Source organism: Ischnura elegans, chromosome 2, assembly GCF_921293095.1.
Source record: "Ischnura elegans chromosome 2, ioIscEleg1.1, whole genome shotgun sequence".
In the NCBI taxonomy this organism is placed as follows: Eukaryota; Metazoa; Arthropoda; class Insecta; order Odonata; family Coenagrionidae; genus Ischnura; species Ischnura elegans.
In genome coordinates this window covers 118,515,655-118,539,947 of record NC_060247.1, presented here as the reverse complement: position 1 = coordinate 118,539,947, position 24,293 = coordinate 118,515,655, and the positions used below count along the sequence as shown (strand labels likewise).

At 36.8% G+C, this 24,293-nt stretch overlaps 2 protein-coding genes across 5 annotated transcripts in view; one reads left to right on the top strand and one right to left on the bottom strand.

The window, feature by feature from the left end:
• The window catches only part of LOC124154493 (cytochrome c oxidase assembly factor 6 homolog), a 127,640-nt gene extending 103,955 nt beyond the window's left edge, over positions 1-23,685 (top strand). For all 4 annotated transcript variants that reach the window (XM_046528266.1, XM_046528269.1, XM_046528268.1 and 1 more), the window contains one exon: positions 22,766-23,685. In XM_046528266.1, the coding sequence (XP_046384222.1) occupies positions 22,766-22,889 (124 nt within the window). In that variant the 3' untranslated portion in view covers positions 22,890-23,685. The remainder of the gene's footprint in view (positions 1-22,765) is intronic.
• On the bottom strand, positions 9,954-15,750 carry LOC124154490. The gene is made up of 6 exons (XM_046528264.1): positions 15,701-15,750; positions 15,547-15,621; positions 15,076-15,451; positions 14,538-14,746; positions 14,240-14,450; positions 9,954-14,155 (listed from the first exon to the last, which is right to left on the bottom strand). Exons 4-6 carry the CDS (start codon positions 14,737-14,739, stop codon positions 10,168-10,170), a joined length of 4,401 nt encoding a protein of 1,466 aa, XP_046384220.1. The 5' UTR covers positions 14,740-14,746; positions 15,076-15,451; positions 15,547-15,621; positions 15,701-15,750; the 3' UTR covers positions 9,954-10,167.
• Positions 23,686-24,293: the final 608 nt, after the last annotated feature.

The following is a 24,293-nucleotide window of genomic DNA, read 5'->3' as shown; positions in this document are numbered from 1 at the left end:
ATCTTTTTCTTAAATGTTTTCCAGCTGTTATCAGTATTAATAACACCAATACACGTAAAAGGAAAATATTAAGTTGACTCCTTTAGGAGAACGTTAAGAAGTAGAAGTTAAAGCTGGTTATATTTTATTGTGCCGTTCATAAAATTACCCTGCAGATCAGATTCATGCATAGTGTGTGGTGTATTTTGTGTTATATTTTGATTAACTATAGTTAGAAATTATTTTATTAGTGTTAAGAAACTGTGGCAGTTTCGCCTTCCCAAATATTTTCATGACACTGCTTCCTTCATTTTTGCAATCTAATTTACTCATCTAGGAATTCACAATTAAAATAGTATATGAAATGATAATATGGATAGCAATCAGCGTTACCAATGCTCTTCGCAGATGAGGCAGTATTTATTCGATTATTCAAAGTGATTTATTACATCCATTGATTGAGTCTTTTCGATCTTGATTCCTTATGAGTCTTTTCGATCATGATTCCTTTTGAGTCTTTTCAATCATGACTCCTTTATTGAGTCTTTTCGATCATAGTGATTGAATCTTGATTTGAGTCTTTTCGATCATAGTGATTGAATCTTGATTTGAGTCTTTTCGATCATAGTGATTGAATCTTGATTTGAGTCTTTTCGATCATAGTGATTGAATCTTGATTTGAGTCTTTTCGATCATAGTGATTGAATCAATTGATTGAATCACTTATGTGACTCGAGTCAAAATGATTGAATCACTAAAATGATCGACTTTGCCCATCACTACTGCCCACGGTCTTAGAATATGAGAAGGTCTGGACACTCTCCGTTCAAGCATGGTCATTTAATGAAGCCGTTTCCCGTTGAGGCCGGTAGGGGCGCCACCTATCCTGAAGGGCAAGTTTCCTACGTATCTGTATACGATACTTCAGTAATTATGAACTAATTTATGGCAAAAATGAATATAAACACATCGACAGTGGTTACTAGTTAACAAGTTCATATGCACTTAACATCTTATAGCGAAAAATACCTAGAAATCGTTCTCATACGTGAGTATTAATCGAATGGAAGGCGTTGGATTTCAGCTTCGTCTGCTTCCATACCTTTGTAAAATCAGTTACAGCCATAACGAAAGATTGTCAGCAGTTAAAACCTTATGTAGTGAGGAAAGGTATTTTTGAGGAAATAATTATTTATAGCTATATTGTGGTAAACGTTAATATAAGTTGTCATAGAAGCTACGTACGCACCATTGCCTCTGAGCCCATCGGCATGTTTCCACGGCCTTATAAGAATATAGATGTTATTCCTTGCTTTCAAACACTATTAACAAATATAATATGAGAAACGCAAACTGCTTTTTACAAGGCGGAAGTGAAATACTTCTTATGAAGTGACGTATGTTAATGTTTTTAATCTCCTGAGTCTCGATCAAGTGATAATAATAATAGCAGGGCACAGCAAACCTAAAAAAATGATTCTATCCTAGGGACGTTTTGCGGGTATAGAATAGGCATATTTAATCGTTGGACAGGGTGAATAATTTCCGGAAGTACCATTATCACCGTTAAAGGCTATTTTATAACGATGCTTGCCTACTCACCTTGAGGAATAATTTGAGATTTAAGGAAGTAAAATACCATATGAAAGATAAGAACGAAAGAGATTTTGCAAATAATTTCCGAATAAACTTCCACGAAATCAGTGCAATGGATATAATCCAAGGGATTTGCGGATGTCTGATCACTTTCAGGTGCTGGCAAATCTGAAATATTATCCCTCGCCCAAAAATAAGATGAGTAGTACGACAGAAACCACAGGCTAATACTGCTAATACGCGGTAAATGTACTTTTCATGAGAGTTGCACGCACCATCGATAACAGCTGCATTAAAAGAAAGCATCGAAAGAGGTATTAAGAATGAAAACGATTCACATTTTTCCAACTTATATAATGTACACACACATCAAATCTACATTTCTAGAATGATTACACAATGCTATTGAAACTGAGATTATTTATACAATCAATGCAAGGTAATGTCATGAAAAATAAATTTTAAGTACTCAAATTTAACATTTCTATTAATTCTTTCTATTACTAATTTCTATTTCTAATTACTAATCATTCTAAGAGATTCAATTTAGTAGGAGAGAATGATGAATAGTTGATGAAAGCCGTCGCACATCTTGCATTTTCTCAGTGTTACTTCATTCCTCCACTGTGAATGACATTGACCACTGGAACAGCAGAACCTGTAATTTAAAATATGTATAAATTTTGGAGCTTTAGCACACCAAAAAAAAGGAATCGTACAGCTATTTCATCGCTTCTCAGGGCCTTGGGGACTCTAAAAAGCGAAATCCCCGAAGTCTTGTGGCCATAACCAGTGGTGCAACGCGGTACCACACACGTCCACGGCATTTTCCTTTTTTCAGTAAATCCGCGATATATATCCACGAAATATTAATGTAGAACAATAAGGAAATAATGCAGAAGACTAACATTCGAAAATAAATGAAAAGTAAATCTTAATTAATTACAAAAATGACTATTTCCACTCACCTGTAGTATGCGCTCAACAATACGGAAATTAACTTACCGCTAATTCTTGCCCTCCAGAATACGTGGCGCCGCCCCGGCATACGTGCGGCAGGTTGAGGAAACGACTTCAATAAAAGACCATGGGTTCCCAATGGAGTGGGATAGGAAGTGTCATGGGGCTGCTACTGCCTATTGCTCACTTGCATCACACAACAGAGCATCTACAATTAGCAGGCGCATGCGCACAAAACACACACCAGATAGCGCTGATGCCCCGTTCACACTACGTCCTTTTTACGAGTCCTTCTTATTGGAGAGAGGGATAACCTCAGAAAGCAACCTGTCATGGCGAAATGCGCAAAGAGGCACAAAACGCCGCGAAGTTAAAAATTAAGTGAAAATGAAGAGATGTAGTTTTAAAGGAAAACAGGATTGGAAAGTGTTGTGATATATGACATATGTAACCGCAAAAAAATTGGGATATTTCTTTGCATAGATTTATACATATAAGTTAATATGTTTACTATATATGAAGTAATATAAGTTAATATGTTTACTGTATATGAAATGAGCATAACCGTGATACTTGAGAGCCATTCGTTTTAGATAAATGTTGCTTCATCGGCTGAATAAAATAAACAAAAACGTAGTGCAACAACTCATTTCGATGGACTGGGATAACCTCAAGAGCAACCCATGTTTACTAAACACATTAACTTATGTGTTATTCAAATGATATATATTTGGTATCTAAAATAACAGTAAGGCGTTAAGGATTAAAACGAAACAGTCTTTTGTAAACAAATAGTTTAATGACGAAAGATTAGATGAAATAAAGTTGGACAAAATCTTGAACAGCGTTCCGATGCACAATGATGACCTCAAAAGCAACCTTTGTTGGCAGAACCGGGAACAGTCCCTACGACTGTCAAATAATTGAAAGAAATGCGTATTTAAGAACTCATTACCGTGATACTTGTGAGCCATTCATTTTAGATAAATGTTGCTTCATCGGTTGAATAAAATAAACACAAGCACAGTGCAACAACTCATTTCGAAGGACTGGGATAACCTCAAGAGCAACCCATGTTTACTAAACGTATTAACTTATGTGTTATTTAAGTGATATATATTTGGTATCTAAAATAGCAGTAAGGCATGTAGGATGAAAACGAAACAGTCTTTTGTAAACAAATCGTTTATTGACGAAAGATTAGATGAAATAAAGTTGGACAAAACCTTAAACAGCGTTCCGATGCACAGTGATAACCTCAAAAGCAACCTTTGTTAGCAGAACAGGGAACAGACCCTACGACTTTCAAATAATTGAAAGAAATGCGTATTTAAGAACTCATTACCGTGATACTTGTGAGCCATTCATTTTAGATAAATGTTGCTTCATCGGTTGAATAAAATAAACACAAGCACAGTGCAACAACTCATTTCGAAGGACTGGGATAACCTCAAGAGCAACCCATGTTTACTAAACACATTAACTTATGTGTTATTCAAATGATATATATTTGGTATCTTAAATAACAGTAAGGCGTTAAGGATTAAAACGAAACAGTCTTTTGTAAACAAATAGTTTAATGACGAAAGATTAGATGAAATAAAGTTGGACAAAATCTTGAACAGCGTTCCGATGCACAATGATAACCTCAAAAGCAACCTTTGTTGGCAGAACCGGGAACAGTCCCTACGACTGTCAAATAATTGAAAGAAATGCGTATTTAAGAACTCATTACCGTGATACTTGTGAGCCATTCATTTTAGATAAATGTTGCTTCATCGGCTGAATAAAATAAACAAAAACGTAGTGCAACAACTCACTTCGATGGACTGGGATAACCTCAAGAGCAACCCATGTTTACTAAACACATTAACTTATGTGTTATTCAAATGATATATATTTGGTATCTAAAATAACAGTAAGGCGTTAAGGATTAAAACGAAACAGTCTTTTGTAAACAAATAGTTTAATGACGAAAGATTAGATGAAATAAAGTTGGACAAAATCTTGAACAGAGTTCCGATGCACAATGATAACCTCAAAAGCAACCTTTGTTGGCAGAACCGGGAACAGTCCCTACGACCGTAAAATAATTGAAAGAAATGCGTATTTAAGAACTCATTACCGTGATACTTGTGAGCCATTCATTTTAGATAAATGTTGCTTCATCGGTTGAATAAAATAAACACAAGCACAGTGCAACAACTCATTTCGAAGGACTGGGATAACCTCAAGAGCAACCCATGTTTACTAAACGTATTAACTTATGTGTTATTTAAATGATATATATTTGGTATCTAAAATAACAGTAAGGCATGTAGGATGAAAACGAAACAGTCTTTTGTAAACAAATCGTTTATTGACGAAAGATTAGATGAAATAAAGTTGGACAAAACCTTAAACAGCGTTCCGATGCACAGTGATAACCTCAAAAGCAACCTTTGTTGGCAGAACAGGGAACAGTCCCTACGACTGTCAAATAATTGAAAGAAATGCGTATTTAAGAACTCATTACCGTGATACTTGTGAGCCATTCATTTTAGATAAATGTTGCTTCATCGGCTGAATAAAATAAACAAAAACGTAGTGCAACAACTCACTTCGATGGACTGGGATAACCTCAAGAGCAACCCATGTTTACTAAACACATTAACTTATGTGTTATTCAAATGATATATATTTGGTATCTAAAATAACAGTAAGGCGTTAAGGATTAAAACGAAACAGTCTTTTGTAAACAAATAGTTTAATGACGAAAGATTAGATGAAATAAAGTTGGACAAAACCTTAAACAGCGTTCCGATGCACAGTGATAACCTCAAAAGCAACCTTTGTTGGCAGAACAGGGAACAGTCCCTACGACTTTCAAATAATTGAAAGAAATGCGTATTTAAGAACACATTACCGTGATACTTGTGAGCCATTCATTTTAGATAAATGTTGCTTCATCGGTTGAATAAAATAAACACAAGCACAGTGCAGCAACTCATTTCGAAGGACTGGGATAACCTCAAGAGCAACCCATGTTTACTAAACGTATTAACTTATGTGTTATTTAAATGATATATATTTGGTATCTAAAATAACAGTAAGGCATGTAGGATGAAAACGAAACAGTCTTTTGTAAACAAATCGTTTATTGACGAAAGATTATATGAAATAAAGTTGGACAAAACCTTAAACAGCGTTCCGATGCACAGTGATAACCTCAAAAGCAACCTTTGTTGGCAGAACAGGGAACAGTCCCTACGACTTTCAAATAATTGAAAGAAATGCGTATTTAAGAACTCATTACCGTGATACTTGTGAGCCATTCATTTTAGATAAATGTTGCTTCATCGGTTGAATAAAATAAACACAAGCACAGTGCAACAACTCATTTCGAAGGACTGGGATAACCTCAAGAGCAACCCATGTTTACTAAACGTATTAACTTATGTGTTATTTAAATGATATATATTTGGTATCTAAAATAACAGTAAGGCATGTAGGATGAAAACGAAACAGTCTTTTGTAAACAAATCGTTTATTGACGAAAGATTAGATGTAATAAAGTTGGACAAAACCTTAAACAGCGTTCCGATGCACAGTGATAACCTCAAAAGCAACCTTTGTTGGCAGAACAGGGAACAGTCCCTACGACTGTCAAATAATTGAAAGAAATGCGTATTTAAGAACTCATTACCGTGATACTTGTGAGCCATTCATTTTAGATAAATGTTGCTTCATCGGCTGAATAAAATAAACAAAAACGTAGTGCAACAACTCACTTCGATGGACTGGGATAACCTCAAGAGCAACCCATGTTTACTAAACGTATTAACTTATGTGTTATTTAAGTGATATATATTTGGTATCTAAAATAGCAGTAAGGCATGTAGGATGAAAACGAAACAGTCTTTTGTAAACAAATAGTTTAATGACGAAAGATTAGATGAAATAAAGTTGGACAAAACCTTAAACAGCGTTCCGATGCACAGTGATAACCTCAAAAGCAACCTTTGTTGGCAGAACAGGGAACAGTCCCTACGACTTTCAAATAATTGAAAGAAATGCGTATTTAAGAACTCATTACCGTGATACTTGTGAGCCATTCATTTTAGATAAATGTTGCTTCATCGGTTGAATAAAATAAACACAAGCACAGTGCAGCAACTCATTTCGAAGGACTGGGATAACCTCAAGAGCAACCCATGTTTACTAAACACATTAACTTATGTGTTATTCATATGATATGTATTTGGTATCTAAAATAACAGTAAGGCGTTAAGGATTAAAACGAAACAGTCTTTTGTAAACAAATAGTTTAATGACGAAAGATTAGATGAAATAAAGTTGGACAAAATCTTGAACAGAGTTCCGATGCACAATGATAACCTCAAAAGCAACCTTTGTTGGCAGAACCGGGAACAGTCCCTACGACCGTAAAATAATTGAAAGAAATGCGTATTTAAGAACTCATTACCGTGATACTTGTGAGCCATTCATTTTAGATAAATGTTGCTTCATCGGTTGAATAAAATAAACACAAGCACAGTGCAACAACTCATTTCGAAGGACTGGGATAACCTCAAGAGCAACCCATGTTTACTAAACGTAATAACTTATGTGTTATTTAAATGATATATATTTGGTATCTAAAATAACAGTAAGGCATGTAGGATGAAAACGAAACAGTCTTTTGTAAACAAATCGTTTATTGACGAAAGATTAGATGAAATAAAGTTGGACAAAACCTTAAACAGCGTTCCGATGCACAGTGATAACCTCAAAAGCAACCTTTGTTGGCAGAACAGGGAACAGTCCCTACGACTGTCAAATAATTGAAAGAAATGCGTATTTAAGAACTCATTACCGTGATACTTGTGAGCCATTCATTTTAGATAAATGTTGCTTCATCGGCTGAATAAAATAAACAAAAACGTAGTGCAACAACTCACTTCGATGGACTGGGATAACCTCAAGAGCAACCCATGTTTACTAAACACATTAACTTATGTGTTATTCAAATGATATATATTTGGTATCTAAAATAACAGTAAGGCGTTAAGGATTAAAACGAAACAGTCTTTTGTAAACAAATAGTTTAATGACGAAAGATTAGATGAAATAAAGTTGGACAAAATCTTGAGCAGCGTTCCGATGCACAATGATAACCTCAAAAGCAACCTTTGTTGGCAGAACCGGGAACAGTCCCTACGACCGTCAAATAATTGAAAGAAATGCGTATTTAAGAACTCATTACCGTGATACTTGTGAGCCATTCATTTTAGATAAATGTTGCTTCATCGGTTGAATAAAATAAACACAAGCACAGTGCAACAACTCATTTCGAAGGACTGGGATAACCTCAAGAGCAACCCATGTTTACTAAACGTATTAACTTATGTGTTATTTAAATGATATATATTTGGTATCTAAAATAACAGTAAGGCATGTAGGATGAAAACGAAACAGTCTTTTGTAAACAAATCGTTTATTGACGAAAGATTATATGAAATAAAGTTGGACAAAACCTTAAACAGCGTTCCGATGCACAGTGATAACCTCAAAAGCAACCTTTGTTGGCAGAACAGGGAACAGTCCCTACGACTTTCAAATAATTGAAAGAAATGCGTATTTAAGAACTCATTACCGTGATACTTGTGAGCCATTCATTTTAGATAAATGTTGCTTCATCGGTTGAATAAAATAAACACAAGCACAGTGCAGCAACTCATTTCGAAGGACTGGGATAACCTCAAGAGCAACCCATGTTTACTAAACACATTAACTTATGTGTTATTCATATGATATGTATTTGGTATGGTGATACTTGTGAGCCATTCATTTTAGATAAATGGCTGCTTCATCGGTTGAATAAAATATGACAGGTACTAGGCAACATTGCTCTTATAACTTACCTGCCTTCTCACATTAGCTGTCACTTTCACATACTGAATTCCAGTGCTGTAGTTGGGAAAAAATGTAGGCGGTACTCACCAAAAATCACTTATTCTGAAATCCATTGGACAATTTAGAGTGAGTCTATTTTTTACAGATTTAAAAAGATAGTTTAACCGGTACGCTTATGACGAGTTTGGATTTTAGGGGGTACGCCGTACCTGTCCGTACCGGCCCAAGTACAGCACTGCTGAATTCTAATTATACCAATCATCCCCCAAAGATCAGGAATTAATCCCTTGAAGGTATATACTAAGGTTTAGTGGTGTGCACATGAATTTAAGAATGAAATACATGTATACCTACTAAATGACACCATTGATGACAACACCCAGAATTCTGTTAAGATGATACTGTAAAGCATGCCCCAGTAAGAAGCATTAACAGAATGACTAGTTGTAATGTTTCAATAATCAATGATGACAAAACTTCTACTATAACAGAGATAACCACGATGACATGATGTCATTATTCACCAGCAACCAATCTTATACAGTGGTAACCCTGCAATCGCAACAATTTGAAAGTGAAATGTATAATCTGCTTACAAAACCTATCCAAGAAATGGTAAATTAATCATGCAATATGCATACAGATATGGATGCTTAGGCTTAAATGGAGACCTCAAAGGAAAATGAGAACACCAGGTACAATAAAATACACAATTTATTACGGCCTTGTAAAAACATCATTTGATTCACACATCATCAACATGCTAAAAAAATTATTATAGCAATAATAAAACATCACACATAATATTGAATAATTATGTACTTGCATCAGAGAAAAAAAGCCATAATTACAAATTCTTTCCGAAGGTAATCAATTAACAGTAACTATTTTAATCAATTCCCATCAGCATTTTTCATGTGGGCTTTGGACCACCAAAGGCTGCTTTAAAAGTGATTCTGGTGGCGAAATGCCACGCGTCAGTAACTATTCTATTATTTACATATGTGCACTCAAATTGCGCTCACAAAATATTCAATCAAATTCAAAATAGTCAATGTGAAGCCTTGTCGGATTGAGAGTCGTCACTATTACATCACTGTCTGTGAATTCATTAACTAAATGGTCTTTCTCCCAATACTTTCACATAATAGAAGTCTTTCTGGTAGGTAGATGAGCATAGCATTGACAGGTCGGAAGACAGCCCCCTTTCTCGTATGTAAACTCGGGCAGGAAAAATCATGAAAAAAGGAAATAATTGGTTAGAAAGTTCACAAACAAATGATTAATGGAGTTTTACACTAACTTTTTTGGCATCTCTAAGAGGGAGGATAAATTACTAGCAAATATATTATGTATTTGAGTATTTCTCTGATAAAACAACGTGAGAATTTTCAACATGAGGTATTATAACAATTATATATAGTAAAATAAATAAAATATAGCCAATAACAATTATAAATACAATAAATAAAATATAACCAATAACAATTATAAAATACCATAAATAAAATATAACAAATAACAATTATAAAATATATAAACTTAAGAAAAAATTCAAAGAAACATAACAGCAGAAATGAAATAGAAAAGCGTGGAAAGGAGGGACTTATTTACAGAAAATCAGTGACAAGTATGGCACAGAGAAGTTGAAGAGAAGAAGAAAATGAAAAATATAACATGCAGTCAACACACAAAGTGACACGTTACTCATGGTAAATAATATACATAGTAAATAAATCAATTGTCCAGTACTGTTATCATGTCAAACATATACTTCCTATACTTGTCTGCATCAAATGGCTCTTTGATCAACCTTCCCTGTATTATTCTTTCAGCATACCAACAAATGAAAACTCCACAGTTATGACTGTCTCTCTGCTTAAAATGCTCTGGCGATGACACTTCCCAATCCCTTTCAGTGCATCCAAATGAGACACTAAGCACTTTAATCCATCTTTGAATGGCGAAATTATTAGTGTGGTGAATAACATCTGCAGCAGGGTCATAGAATTCTAATTTCCTTTCTAATGGCAAAGCAACAATAAGCATCCAGTGTGAGTTGCAAACATTGAGGGGAATGACTATTCTAGTAACACAGGAAAGGTCAGATTTACCAAAGATTGCCATTGGCCGGGATTGAGAGATTTTTCCAGTGACATATTGAGAAATAACTGGATCCACTGAAAAAACTGAAGGGACAGACTCAGCAATTTTCCACAAGAAAGCTGCAATGATCGTGTCATACAGCCAACCTCTCTTAAAATCAGGGAAGACTTTACGAATTGCACTGACTTCCTCCGGTGGTATTAGAAAATCTAAGGACTTCAATTCATACATTTTGACAGAGAATGAACCAACCTTGCAAACTTCCATTGATAGACTGGCAACATCTACAATTGGCTCAGTGAAGCTGCTCACCTCATTAGATAAAAGTGATATTTTTATATCTTTCCTTCGGACATAACCAGGTCTTTTAAATAGATTAACCATGGGCCTTCTCTTCTTAATAGCAGGATGTAACTTCAGCTGAGGGCTGAGTTTGGCATTTGGAGGTACATCATGTGCTGATAATGTCCCCAAAGTGGAATTGCTTTGGTTGCATTCAATGGCACCCTGACACGTCTCCACCAGCAGCTTTAATGATTTGCTAATGTAGGGAAGTAATACAGGAGAGCACTGCTGGCTTAAGATTTTCAATTTATCCAGGTGTTGACCAATGGCATGACTGTGTTGTACATTAATGTGCTCTAATTTGCAATCCTTAGAGGTGGAAACACTCTTAAACAGTTTATCTGGAGGAAAATTTAGGATTGTTTCATGCATAGGTGCAGGAGTAGGTCTATTTCGGACAACAAATGAATGAACCTTATGTACATGTTTACAAAGAGCATAGTTGTTAGGACAAGAGCATGTATATAAGTGGCAACAAAGGTCCTGGCATGAAAACTCATTACACCTTATAAAACACAAGTCAGGGTAGAGACAATTCTGGGATATATTTTCCACCGTGTATATTGTAGATTGGTCATTTTGAGATTTAACATGCCAGACATTTTCATCGGATGTTGAAAAAATTTCATCATCGGAAATTTTCAATCCTTTCATGTGGTCATTATTATAGGAGTTTTGAAATCCTAATGGAGGCTTCTTACTCATTCTTTTATATGCTAAACCTAAATGGACAGTTTTATGAATGGTAAGAAGCACCTGAATTAAATCATCAAGGCGCCTATTTACTTTTCTGTTCAGATAGTGGCTTTTCAACTTATTATGAAATGATTCAACGAACATATTGGTATCTGTAGCAGCATGAGGAAAATTTCTGTAACACATGGCCCACTTCTCTTTCTTGCTACAATAGTAATCTTTGAAATATTTTGTAAATTCACCAGCTTGATCAGAATATTTGGCTAAGAAAGAGTTTAGCATAGCATTGAATACAGTATCATTTTTTTCCTCAATCAAAGTTTCCAAAACTTCGTTGACTTCCGTAATCAGTTCCTTATTTTTAACTTTTTGGTGTAGGTTTTTATGCCAGTTCCTTTTCACATGCCACAAACAAAGTAAATGTTTAGTTTTGTGACCAAAAACCCGCCTCACTGCATTACCTAAGGCTTCATCACCATCTGTCATGATGGCATTTACATGCAAATCAGGGGACCTATCCATAATACTTTGCAATAAGTAAGTTAGTGTCTCCTCATCTAAATGGCTTGTGATGAAATGGGCGACAGGGTAACCAACACCATACTCATCTGGTACAATCAAGTTAAGCAAATGAAATTTGTACTGATTGGTGCCATGAGTAGAGTCTATGCATAGTATTCTACCACAGCCCTCTATCATTTCTTTTAACTGAAGTTTCTGCTGAATACCCAAAACAAAAAGTTCAGAAGCGTGTGGTAAATTATCTAAACCCTTATTGCCTATTATTGTACCTGAGCCCATAGGTTTATAAACCAAGATCGAATCCTTACTTTCATCTTTCATTAAGTGCACAAGTAAATCAACAGCAACTGCATCATCATCACTTAGGTGCTTTTTAGAATTCAAATCATACTTCATTTTGTTTATTTGAGTTGATGTGATGAAATGTTCTTTAAGGGGTAGCATTTCATTTAAACTGGGATCAGCAGGCTGAAAATACTCTTGAATTTTATGTGCTGGCACACTTTGTTCCAGAAGGGAATTTATTTTATACTTTGTTGCATTGTCCCATCGATAAAATTTAACATTTTTAAATTCCAGGTCATGATTGTGAGCATTCACATATTTCACAGACACACCCGATTCACTTTCATTTACCAACATACGTGCTATGCAGTCACTATTAGGCATACGGCCAAATTTCCTTTTTCTATTTGTTTTATTGCTCACTATGCCATTCTTGTGGTGATTGTTAAATTTGCAGATGAAATACATGAACCTTTTACCACGATTCACACGCTCCCCATTGTGTTTGACCAAGGACATGTAATTTAGCTGACATTGACTAGTTTTCCATGCATTAAAATCAAACATATCTTTGAATTCATGATCTTCAACACAAATATCTTCCTGATGTACGCTTTGTAAATGACAAATCAGGATGGAGTGGCTTTGAAATTTAACATTACACCCATCATGAGGACATACAATATATTGTGACTTTTCGTTACAGGTTTTCTTATGCCTACTATAGTTACACTTGTTAGAATATGACACCAGGCATATTTGGCACACTCTAGGATAGGAAATATTACTATCACTTTTCTCAATCCTCAGACAAGTGGCTTTATGGTGACAAAATGAAGATTTATTGGCATACACTTTATTGCAGTTAGGACACTTTCTTGGATATAAAGTTGAATGAATATCAAGTTTTCCCTCTGATGAGCCACCGTTTTGAATTTTTATAGTTAATCTATCAGTAAGAGGATTTTTCAACTTGAAACCAATTTGCCTGCAAAGTCTGGCAGGGAATTCTTTAGTAGTCCCATCTTTGTTGGTGTTACGAACATCAGATATTAAAGGCAATGAGGATGGGCGGCAGAATGCTGAAGATGGAAACATTTTAGGAGAGATTGATTTTTTCTTGATACAAGACTGTTTTTTTGTACAGTTTGCTACTGAAGAAAAAGAAGGCATGAAGGAGTCATTCAAAGAGGACAGAGAAGACCACCGGTTATTTAAGGGAATTTTGAATGAGCTACTATGCTTTGGAACTATTTTAGGTTTATTACAGTGATGATTGCCTCTCCTAGTCACGGTGGTAAACTTAAAGCACGAGGGAGTAGAAGATGAAGGACTAAGAGGCGGAGAAGAATATGAAGAAGCATTGGTTCTAGTTACAGAAGGAAGGTGAAGAGGTCTTACAGAAGGCTGAAAACTGGAGACTTGCATTAAATCATTATGAAGGGGCAAGTTACTACAAAGAGCATCAGAGTAAGAAAAAGAAGGTAGAGAAGCATTCATGCCAGCGCCATCAGAAAACGAAGGGGAAGGTAAAGGATGGTGGCCAGGAGAGGGAGCAGAGGAAGAGGCAGGGGAGGGTGCAGGTGGTAGGCAGGCAAGAGAACGAGGGTAATCCCTCCTCGCTTGGAGGCAAGCACGATAGACATTACCTGTGAGCACCCTTAAACCACGCCTACTCAGGTGAAGGCCATCCCTTCCCAAGAAGAACTCAAAGGGATCCTGACTCTGGGCCTCGAACTCCCGCCAGTTGTCTATGAAGACCACATTCATCCTGCCAAAAGCAAAGTTAGGTATAACAAACAATACAGTTAGGAACACATGTTTAAGAACAGCCCTGACTAAATGTATGAATTACCTCAAAGCCAGTTGCTTCATAAGCATGTTTAATTTGTCAATCTTCAAATTCATCTCCTCTATATACAGGTTTCGCTGTAACGTCCACGATTTGAAGTAATTCACCCTCCTCTTCAACACACTAGAGAGGAAAAGCCGCACCTTTGGATTCCTCAGGCGAATCCTCGTCAACAGTTCCTGCTGGTGCTCTACTACTCTCTCCGGTGTCTCACCTGTACATAGGGTTGTTGTAAAATCTAACAGAATAATCTCAACACAGAAATACACCCAAAGAAAACAAATACCAATGGTAAACTCACCACATATCAAATTATTGGTGCCCAAATGGACAACCGTGTCATTAAAAAATTCAGTGGCCAACAACATTGTTGAATCCACCTGGTGAACTTGCATCCCAGATACGGGTATCACACTGACATCAAATTCACCAAACTCCTGTACTTCAGGAACGGCATACTTCCACTGGGAATCACTAATTACTAGTAATCCAGGTGCAGCCATGGTCAAACTGTCACAGAGAAGTCATAAATTTAATCAGTACTACACTGAAAGATTGATGAGTGACAATTTAGGCAAAACTTCATAATCACAACTGAAAATATGTGCCGAGAGTATAATTAAATTCATAATTAATATTAACAAACTAATCATACGGTATATCTGCTACTGATATACCTGCGGCAAGTTATTATTAAGCAAATTATAGTCACTGAGAATGAAATTTATCTCCTAAATACACAATACTCACTGAAAGTTCTCACCCAAAACACCAAACAATATGCAATGCTTAGTCAACACACCAAAGCCAAATATTTTGTATGTAGTGGAATTACTTACCAAAAGAAATTATACAATACGGAAGGAAAAACGGGAACAAAAGGCTACACGAAGAGGCGAAGACAATGGGGATGGAAATCTGAAACAAGATATGATAGCATGATAAAATAAAAAAACGTAACTGTAAAAAACTGAGATAACTTAGAAAGTATCAATGAAATGGCTTCAAGGCGAAGCAGAGCTTGTACACGATGTAGTCTACTACTTAACTAGCCATCGGTGGGTCAGGAACCAAACATCAGAGGAGAAATCTGGCAATAAAAAGGAAAAATACTGTTGCTCCCCGCTTGAGGATATTTGATTATGCATTTACTTACCAAGAAAACGGCTACTTATCGAGGGGAAAACAGGGCAAAATAAAATTTGGGGTACCAATCTGAAACGAGATAGCGTAGAGGGATAAATAAACGGAATCTTTGGAAAGGACGACTTGAAATCATATAATCAGTAAATATAGTGGGAACCACTTACCAAGAACAGAAAATCAGCAAATAGTCACGGACCAAATCAGCAGATAGTCACGGACCAAATGATGAATGGGCGATGCTGCGAAAAATAAGATAGCTTAAGTACAACGAATCTATTCACAGAGGAAATGTATTCATTACACGATTTATCAACGTACCACGACGCACGTGGTTTGCAGCAACAACAACACAACCAACTCGGAAACCGCTGGGGTCTGTAGCACACTCAACCAACAGCAACACTCGGCAACTGCGCGCGGGAAAATAGTTGAAGAACAATCGGCGGGGAAACAGTTGAAGAGCAAACGGCGATTGGCAAACGGAGGTGGCGCTGTTATCAGGTTGCTTTCTGAGGTTATCCCTCTCTCCAATCTCTAAAACTCCCTTTTTACGCCGGTTAGCCCCGACCATGGTTACAAAACGAGGTGTGAACGCAAGTTCCCGTTAACCGTGGTTGAGATTCTGACCACCGTTTTCCGACCATGGTTGGCGGTAGTTCATGAGGGTGTGAACGCAAGTTGGTTAAAAGCTGGTTAGAAAAAGAAGAAGGCGAAGCAGCAACGAAGTGGGATAGGAGGAAAGAAAACAGAAAATAAAGTTTCGAAGAGGAGACGGCCGTTATTGTTGAATTATATTCGTCAGAATTAATTCAAAGGAAAGTGCTATTGATTCATTCCGTAATGTGTTTGTAGTATGAGATTTTAAACCTGATTTAAGTTATGCGATATACTTTATAGTTCGTGGTGAATTAGCTATTAGCTCGTATTGTATTGTCACGGACAGATTGAATAATCTATATTAAGATTTTGCTAGAAATAAGTAAAATGTGCGAAACTACCATAATAAAATCCGAAGGTCACAATGATTTTAATCTTTTGGTAAGAGTTCTTTGTCCCAGTTTGAAAAAGATCACTTATGTTCATCCTTGAACAAAAGTTCTTCCCATATCAATATAAAGTATCAGGCTAACGGCTAGTCAGATGTAACGATAGAAAATAAATTTAGAAACGTCGGGTGATACCACATATCGCAAAAATTACCACGTTGTCTCTCTTATTTCATAAGTTAAATTTCAACAATCGTCACATTTCTGCAAGTTATTCGTCCACATTTGAAGAAGAGGTAAAAGAGTTTTAATTTACGGTATAGCATCAGATTGGATCATGTCCTTTGTCAAAGTCAGAATACAATAATAGCTAAGAATGTAATGCAGCGAAAAGTGTATCTCCATCCCAAATCACAAGTGTCTCAAATTGAGGCTCAAGTCTCAAGATTAGGTCCTCGATTTTCTTCACCTACATCAATGATTTGTCGACACATCCGAATCAAGGGCAAGTAGTAGTATATGTTGTTGATATCAACCTAATTATCAGTAATATTCGCTTTCATTCGTATTAAATAGAGCAGTAGAAGAATGCAAGCCACACTATGGATGAAATGATTAGTTGGACGAACACATTTGAATTACCTTCTACGTAGCAAGGAACAATGATTGTCGACTCTGGAATGCAATTTTTAATTCATAAGCAGCTCATAATATGCACATATGTTTAAATTCATCATCAATATCATTGCAATTAACACAAGAACTTTTCCCTGCACATTCTATATTTCCTTCCAACAAGTTATTCGCTCTTGTCAATTCATTTTTCACTTGGAATTCCTCTACCACTCATCAGATGTCGCCAGGGTCTAACCATGGTTGAGTGTGAACGCGCGTTGGTTCTGACGTCATCTTACGCTGGTTAAGAAAGATGGTAATGTGAACGGGGCATATTTCACATTGTTACTACAAAATTATTCACATAATAAATAGGCATTCTCAACATATTGTCTTTATTTTAATATGAAAGTTATTAATATGAAATCAAATGATTGAGGCTCCGTAATACACATCAAAATGAAAGCAATGATATCCGTATTAAAAATGCCTATTTCTTAAGGTCTGGGAGGGGGGGCACGTGCCGCCATGCCCTCCCCCCCTCAAATCCCCTCTCCCCCAATGCTGAAAGTGACGGAACAATCTATAGAAAAAGGAACGGTGGGAATAACCGTGTGAATCAGAAAATGATGGGTCGAGCGATCACATTATTGGTCCCTGAGAACCTATCACTGGACCTATCACTCTGAGGGACGGAAAAAATGATCGCGTGTTCTGGATTTTGGAGTTAGCGTTCCATCCAACAATAGGGTAGTTTCCTTCATCAAAGAAAACGAAAGGCACTGATTGCGATTCGTTACCCACCATTAGTGTATTCATAATATACAAATTATTTGTTTTTAGAAATCCCAGTTTAGACGAATGGCAATGGTCAATTATATCCGCATTTGAAAACGGTCAGATTAGCGCCAACGCGATTTCACTCCACGTGACGTCACAGGGACCTAGTTTCTATACGAATAGATAGGAGTTTTACATCGTCTGAGATTACCAATGCATGCATGAGGCACAAAGCTCAGGGAAACATGTCTTAATAATCACCTATTAAAACTGGCCAAGGTCGGAAAATTTTCTTCGTTTGATAAGGTATAATAATCCTTATTTAAGCCAAGCGCTACCAGCTAGCAGGGTGCTCTGCTACCTGCTAGCATCCTGCGTAGTATCAGCGCCCAAAGCCTCGCCCTAAGGTCACCTCACTGGCGGCAGCGGGAACTAGAACGACGTCACACGGGGTTTTCCCAGCATTCATACTTAGCCGTCGTGTTTTCGCGCGCTTGAAAATTTTCACTTTTCATTTAATCGCGAAAAATAGATATCGTCATTTAAAAATCTAAAAGCGTGAAATACGTATTCCAGGAGTAATAATCTTTCGATTTAGGCAATAAAAAATAATAGGAAACTACCCTATTACTGATAGCTTGGGTATTTTCATGTGGAGTAGGGAGGTCGAACCGGTGTGGTGGGAAGGTACTCTGAAGTTGAAGAAGGAAACAATGTTAGGACATTAACAGTGGGAGTTAAGGGCATTGTAAATTAATTTTCTATGTGATTGTAGTCGGGGACGGGAGAGAATGGGGCGGGGATTTTTTTAATGACAGACGGAAAGCCGCGAAAGCTATAAGTTCCCCTGAGCATCAGAGAGGATGAAGAATAATGATGAATACCTGACAAAGCATCAACACATATTCATAATCAGTCATTTTTACAGTCACCTCACTTGCGGCAGCGGGAACTAGAACGACGTCACACGGAGTTTTCCTGGCATTCATACTTAGCGGTCGCCTTTCCGCGCGCTTGAAATTTTTCACTTTTCATTTAATCGCGAAATATATATATCGTCATTTATAAATCTGAAAGCGTGAAATACGTACTCCAGGAGTAATAATCTTTCGATTTAGGCAATAAAAAAATAATAGGAAGCGCAAAGCACTCAAGCAAGGATCGAACATTCTGCAGTGGCGTAGCCAGGGATTGTCCTGGGGGTCCGTACCCCCCTCTCCGAAATATAAAAACACAATCATTTTTCTCCATAAAAGAAAACAAAATATTGAAAAATCAGGAATTTACAAAATGTCTCCTTAACAAATTACGTTTTTTCGATTATGAAAAGTGTTAAAATTAGTTTAAAACCCATTACTTAGCCCGGTTTTTCAAAAATTTTCCCCCCTGGTTTTGGAACCCCCCCGAACGAAATTCGTGGCTACGCCTCTGGCATTCTGTGAAAAATCTCCGTCACCGAATCGAGATCCGAATCCGGATTTACTGGGTTGGAAGCCAACACTTTTGCCGCAGCACCAACTGTATCCCTCCTAGATCTATCGTATTCCATTCCAATGCTTATAACCCACATTTTTCCCTTCTAATCCGCATTCCATCGTTCGATATAAGAACAGAGAGCTAGATTTTTCCGTTCCATTTCTCTCGCTGGCCAATCGATCGTTTTTTTTATTTCCCGCAAGGAAATCTCGTGATTCCGTAGATGAACAAGTTGACGTTTAATTTGCAAATGAAACGGAAATTGATTGTGAACCCTCTATTGACCCCTCGGGAAAGGAAATAGGATTATGTTGTATGATTAAAGAAACAACCGTATATTAGATCGTCAGTGGCGTAGCCAGGGGGGGTCTGGACCCCTCCGAAATAAAAAAAACCACAAACATTTTCTGAAAAATTTCTCGGGTTTTCCACCGGTTGATGTAGTCCATGTCTCCCGACGTTTCGATCAGCGACTTGCTGATCATCCTCAGGGGATCTTCCGAAGATCATCGTTCATCGCTCGTCCAAGATCATTCAGAAGATCCCCTGAGAATGATCAGCGAGTCGCTGATCGAAACGTCGCATCGGGAGACATGGACGACATCAACCGGTAAAAAAACCGAGAAACTTTTCAGCGACTGATACGCCGAGAAAACCTAAGATCATGCACAATCATTTTCCTTCATAAAAGAAAGCAAATTATTGAAAATTCATGAATTTAAAAAACATTTCTTTATCAAATAAAGTTTTTTCGATTATGAAAAGTGTAAAAATTAGTTTAAAACCCATTACTTAGTACAGCGTTTTTCAAAAATTCCCCCCCGCCCTGGTTTTGGACCCCCGAACGAAATTCCTGGCTACGCAAATGTAGTTCGTCCAACTATCCCAAAATGTTGCGGATGGTGTCAACATAAAGGCGACAGATGAAGTTTCTGGGAGTTAAAATAACTTCGAATCTATCTTCGGGAACACACATGAGATATATTTGTGGCATAGTCCGTAAGAAGCTTGGATTCGCCAAGCATGTTGTGGGCAGGGCCGGATACAAATGAGCAATGGCGCAGTGAGAGGGGGGGGTTGGGGGGATAAACCCCCCCCCCCCAGAGCTCAGAGAAATTTTTGAGTTTAATCCATTTCACTTCATTTGATTGATATCACTAATAGAATAGTGTAAGGATTAATAAAATACCCCTCGGAAAAACGTAAAACTCACCATTTTGAACCATTTATCTTAAGATTCCACAATTTATCAATCTTGCACCTACCGCTTATCCTGGTGGGTATACCATACCCTCACTCACCACGGTATTACTAGTTGCACCTAAACCTCCCCCCCAGCCCTAAATCCTAGTTGCGCCCCTGCATATGAGGAGCGCAGGGGGCACGCGCCTCCCCCCCTCTGCGGAGTTGCCCGCATTACCAAACATTACAGAACCTCAATCGTAACTTTTTTAAATCATAAGATAATGTTCTCTTGTATATGCGTATAATCATTTCAAATAAAATATCTTAAACTTTGCTTGTAACTAGATTATATTTCATTAAGATAAAAGTATAGGCAGCTCAAAGTATCTTCTGCGCCCCCTCCCTTGTTTTTTTTTTGTGTATCTGTTACTGGTTGTGGGAAAATTTTCTGATGAAAAAGTGAAAGATGGGTGCTATTTTGCACTCCTCTGGCTATGCTTTGAATACGCAGCAATTGTATGGGATCCGGTGGAGAAAGACTTAATCCGTGAACTTGATAAAATACAAAGGAAAGCTTCGCGATTCGTCAAACACTGCTACGGGCATGCAAAGAGTTTACACTGATGGTAAACAAATTAGGCAGAGCCTCGGGGGCTGCGCGCTAGGCGTTGATAGCTCGAGCAAATGAGAATACATGATATCTTTAAGAACAACACGAGAGCATCATATTCGACACCTATTTATTTCCAGGTCCAACGGAAACGATAAATTAGTAGAGATATTTTGCCGATCATATAGGTGTGGGATTTCGTTTTTTCCCAAAAATTTAAGGACTTAAATAAAGGCTAAGCAGATCTTCTTAAAAAAATCTCGTTGTTATTTGTTCACTGCTGGTGTCCTAACACCCCCTGCCAAACACCTATTGAGGTGGCTTGCGGGGTAGTATGTAGATGTAGCTAGCGGAAAGTCTTACTTATTAATGCTAAAGTGCGAAAGTTCTAGAAAGGAAAAATTATTCTCCTTAACCTTGACCATCTTGACCTGATTAAACATTGCGATTTTTTCCTCTGAAAATGTATCATAAATATTTGAAACAGTTTCCATCGTCACACATTAGACAACGAGCAAATTCCAATTTGTCCGGTTATATAGATATTCACCCAATATATTGGTATTCACCTTTTGGCCCTAACACAGAACCTGGGTAATTATGTTTATGGTATGGTATTTGGAGTATGCGGCAGCTAAGGCATTTGCACCATGGGGGAAGGGTGGAGGAAAACCCGGTGTTGGCATTAGCCTGCTATTAACGATAGGTGCCAAAGAGACTACGGCTTAACGTCTTATCTGACGGATGAAGTGTTATGCTCGAAATGTGCTACGTACAACACTCAAGCAGGGATTGGATGACCTCTGATAATTCTTTTCTATTGTTGAGATTTGAACCCAGGCCCACGCCCGATCCCCAGCTACATATATCCATACCAAGAAAGCAGTTAAACGGCTACATCGATTTGAATGAGCCTGTTTGTTTGACTCTTCATGCTTGTTCATTTATTTTAGGGGACATATTATCCACTAAATCATGAAATTTAAGAAGCAGAGGATTCACCTGATTAATACTTTTATGGCATTTATGATTTGCAAATTTTTCGTTTATTTTTCGGTGATGAGCTCATTTTCAAAAGAAAGCACAGTTATTTCAGCACCAAAATCCATTTATTTAAGGGTTTCGGAACATGAGCATCAAATTTTATTTAAAAATTTATTTGTAATGATGCTAATACTGAATGTATATATATACAGGGGCATGATTTTCCAAGAATTTTCACATGGCAATCATTGTATCCAACCTGTTTATTGCCACATAATTCCTACTAATAAGTGACTTCTTGTCAACATTCATTTCGCCTTGTTGACATGATGCATTTACCTGATGAGTAAACACATTCACCATCTAAGTTGCACAGTGTACACAACCAAAATTGCATGAAGGCCTATCCAGGAAATAGCCCCCATTCTGATTTCGTGCATCCAACCGAGCATTTGTCTAAATGTACACCTACTTGCAGGAGATAATGCATTGTTTAAACATTTCCTCTGACACCATCTGTAGGATCTATGTATTCTATGAAGGTGGGAGCAACTGTATTTCTTCTGAGATACTGACTTCACTTCCATATGGCAAGACCAGTAGAGAATACTGTACTAATTTTTGTAATGACTTGGAGATTCAAATGATTAGTAAATGGCATTTTTGAGCTGCAAAATCTTCTGTGAATGAAGAACAAATTTTTCTTAATCTGCTGCATATATAATGCAGTTCCTATTTCATTTGCAGGTCCCAGCCTGATGCCCACCTCTCAGTTTCTTCTCAGCAAGCATTCCGCGGATGTCCACATCTCAATGACGACACTCCTATTGTTAAAAGGCATAGAGTTTACCGGCTGTTGGTCTCAACTTGACACCTGATAAATGGTCAAGCCTTTCATAATAGTTAACTGTGTATTCCTACATATTTTTGTTATGTTTTTTTCCCATTATGAATCCGAATCACAGATGGTAAGAATGTTTTCCAAGCCTGATGATTTTGATAATTTCAGTAGCTTTAAATAACTTATGATTGGTAATTTTGATTAAATTAACTTGTTTTCTGAAAATAAATGAAAAAATGTCTTCTTTGTGATAGAAGTGGCTTTTAGGGAATCAATGTTGTTAGAGGTGATTATTTACCCCTGAGTATCTTTAAAATCTAATGTAATTGTGACGTATATTACATCTCATCATGAACTACTCTTTGCTTATGCTTCTCAGAGGGTTTTTCTTTATTTCTAATTGTATAAATATTATAAATTCTTAAATATAATTTAGACTAAGCAAGAAAGTTGTAAATATCTAAACTTATGCTACGGAATGACTTGGCTTGACCATATGACTAGCGAGTCAAGCTAACCATAATGAAGTGATTATTTAATTCAAGATAGTAAAATTGCTTTATGTTAAGGACGTCTTATTTTGCATTTTCTTGAGTTTTCGGATTCCAATAATTATTAGAGCAATATTAAAAAGTTTGTTGATAGTTTTTCATTATTATGATTATCTATCATTAAGGCTAGTCTGGTGCTATATAATTTATTTCATAACTATCTGGATTTTCCCTTATCTGTCAACTGCTTTCTCCAAACTTCTCCTATATGTCTGCTAACTCTCAAAATATGTACTATTTATATTTTATATAAAAATTAAAAATTGTTGCTGAAATGGTATGCTTTATTCATTCCTGATCATTATTTTCCCACTGATGATGAAACAGCAGTAGATCCGCTACATAACAATCACACACTCCTGTTGATAAAACTTTGAATGCAGCTTCAGACTTAGCTGCTGCTATACCGGTAATGTGGCAATCTGGTAGGTTATTTCATTTATTACTAGCTATTGGCTAAGGATCTCTCTAATTACTTCTGCCAATCCAGCCTGAATATGAAGTGCATGTTGCAAATTTTTGTGGGTACTCAGCAATTCACAAAGTATCCACAGTGCCATAGAGGTAAACTAATAACAATAAATTAATTGCTCCTGCTTGTAATTACCTTATTGGCAACAAAAATTTTAATTCAAAAGTTATATGTGGCAAAAAAACGTGAAAAGGCCACATACACAAATTAAATTAATCACCGCTGCGATCATAAAAGTAGTGTACAAAAAGGAGAGTATTCATTTCAAACTTGATACTTATACGTGTGCCAAATAAATATTTAAAATTCTTGGCTTTGTGGCTCATAGAAAGGAAATAAATGAAAATAGTAGTTAAAATTTGCTGATATACAGCACGTGTCGTTAAAAACCAATAAAAAATATATTAATTG